The 2,311-nt window shown below is 41.5% G+C and overlaps 1 protein-coding gene across 1 annotated transcript in view; it reads right to left on the bottom strand.

The window, feature by feature from the left end:
• Nucleotides 1–2,311, bottom strand: part of OSCP1 (organic solute carrier partner 1) — a gene marked incomplete at both ends in the record, with an annotated part of 8,858 nt that overhangs the window by 3,161 nt on the left and 3,386 nt on the right. The window contains 3 exons of the mRNA XM_010011234.1: nucleotides 458–538; nucleotides 1,151–1,318; nucleotides 1,963–2,117. Of these exons, the coding sequence (XP_010009536.1) occupies nucleotides 458–538; nucleotides 1,151–1,318; nucleotides 1,963–2,117 (404 nt within the window). The remainder of the gene's footprint in view (nucleotides 1–457; nucleotides 539–1,150; nucleotides 1,319–1,962; nucleotides 2,118–2,311) is intronic.

Genomic DNA, 2,311 nt, shown 5'->3' with positions numbered 1-2,311 from the left:
GGTTTCCTGGAGATTTAGATCTATATAGAGACACTACGACACAGGCGAAAGGCAGTAATGTAGAACCGTGGTCCAGACCATGGGCACACCAATCTAATATTAAAATGAATAAAAGGTATGTCCTGTTTATGCACTTGAGTATGATCAGTTTCTTTGGAGAATATAAACCCCTGTGACTTATAGCTCAGGTTCTTTCATATTAAGTTTCTATTAAAAGGAAAAACATATTTATCAACCAGCAGAGGTTCCTTTTTTTGTAACATTTAAGAATTATTAAGTATTATTGTAGTAGATGGGCTCAGTTTGTGAAATGTAAGTTGAAATTACAAACACATCAGGATGACTGAAAAGTGTATGTAATAAAACCAAACCTACAGTGTAATTATTACAAGATACCTCCATATTCTAGCCACAAACTCCCTTTCATTCTTACTGACTGGTTGTATTGAGCTCTTACCCTTATGTGCATGTCCTGGAAAAAAATGAGGAGAGTTTGCCTGATGAGCTGGAATTCCCCATCAGAGAGACAGCTGTATGTCTGGAAAAGAAAAAACATCATGGAAGGCTTTGCAGGTGTGCTATGTCCAAGGTAAAGGTGGAAACAAGTATATTGGAATACTGCTGGCAAAAATAGCATGTGTGTGGCAGGGAAAGCAGAAATGATGGGAGGTGAGGGGGCTGCTGGTCATTATCAGTAATTGTCATCCATGACTAAAGTCTGATTTAATTTCTGCAGAAGTCAGTGGAGACTTTGATCAGGCTGAATAAGCAACATATTGATTTAACCTGCACCAGTAGAAAAGTAACACTTGACTCGTAGCCATCTCCCTCTACAGCAGCCCTTTAGAAACATTTCATGACTTCCCAGAACTTTTAACATGCTGTGAAACCAGTTCCCTTTCACTGGAACACTCATACTCTTTGTCCAAAGAATTCCAGCAAAAGTTGGAAACTGGGAGGCCAATTTGTTTCCCTTAGGTAAAAAAGAAGGGAGGGTTATTTGGATGCTTCTCTGAGGAGGTATCAATGTCCACGTTTGATATGGCACTTGCTGATGTAGTGTTTAGTCTCTAAGATGAGCTTGAAAGAGAAAACAAATAAAATCATCTCAAACCACGGTGTATCCCACCCTTTTCCAAAGGATTCTTACATCAATCAGCTGTCGGAAAGTTTCATCCACTTGATTCATAATCCCAGGGGAATCATATATGAAATCCTTGATGGCATCCAGGTGATTGAAGGTGACCAGCAGAATGTCCCTGGGCCGAGGGCACAGCAGCACTTGGTATTTGAAAGCCATCGTCATCAGGTCATACAGCTACAAGGGAACACGGGGAAGTTTTGGTTCTGCCACAACAGAGAGAGGGTGACACTGCTCAGGGAGCTTTCTGCTGACGCAGGAAGGGATTTAGACACCAAGGTTAGTGCCTGCCTATGGGAAGAAGAACCATTTCAGTTTTGTTTCCTAAGAAAGTAAGAGCTCTGCAGTCACTGTCAGCCCTCCTGCTGCTCTTTCCAACTGCCTTTAAAACTACTGCCAATTTCCACAACGCTGGCACCCAGGTAGAGGTCTCTCAGATAACCCAGTTCTGCAGTATATAGTGTCTGCAGGCAAGAACTAGGATTTGCAACTGCAAAACAGTGTCAATACAGAAATACCCACCTATGTATATATTTTACATCGATATTAAAAAAAACTGATGAAGAATGCATACTCAACCCCTTGAAAATCCAACTTTTAGCTACAAAAGCAGAAATACTAGTTCTGAAGTATCTGACACTCTGGCACTACCATGAATTTCCCTAAAACCTTGATGAGAACTTCTTTTACAAAGAAAGCGAATGGAACTAGGGTTGTCACAAACCCCTTCAAAATTACAGTCATGTAAAGCCACATGCTAATTATCCCAACCAGAAACCTGTGAACAGGAGCACAGAAGGAGTGGGCAGGAGGTTCTTTACCTTGTCCATGCTTGCCTGGTTCAGTCTCATGATCGAAGCATGAGCCAGGCGGTCGTACACTGTTCGTAGTGCTTTCTTGGAATAGAGTTCCTGCGGTTTAAACAGCTCTTCCATGAATTTTTTATTGAACATGGTTGTGATGATGTCATTCATAACTGCAAAGACAAAGAGCCTCTGGGTTTTTGCTTCAGAAACAGCACAGGATTCGTTCCACACTGAGAATTTGGACACTGATAGCTGTGAGGACTGACATGAATGCTTACCTGTGGAATGTGGGACACAGCCACAAAGGAAAAAGGAAAAGGAACATCACTTTCTAATGCCAACATTTCTCTCAATCCCACAGCAG

This window comes from Nestor notabilis, unplaced genomic scaffold (genome assembly GCF_000696875.1).
Source record: "Nestor notabilis isolate BGI_N333 unplaced genomic scaffold, ASM69687v1 scaffold16743, whole genome shotgun sequence".
In the NCBI taxonomy this organism is placed as follows: Eukaryota; Metazoa; Chordata; class Aves; order Psittaciformes; family Psittacidae; genus Nestor; species Nestor notabilis.
The sequence above is the reverse complement of the archived record's forward strand: the minus strand, read 5'-3'. Positions and strand labels throughout refer to the sequence as shown.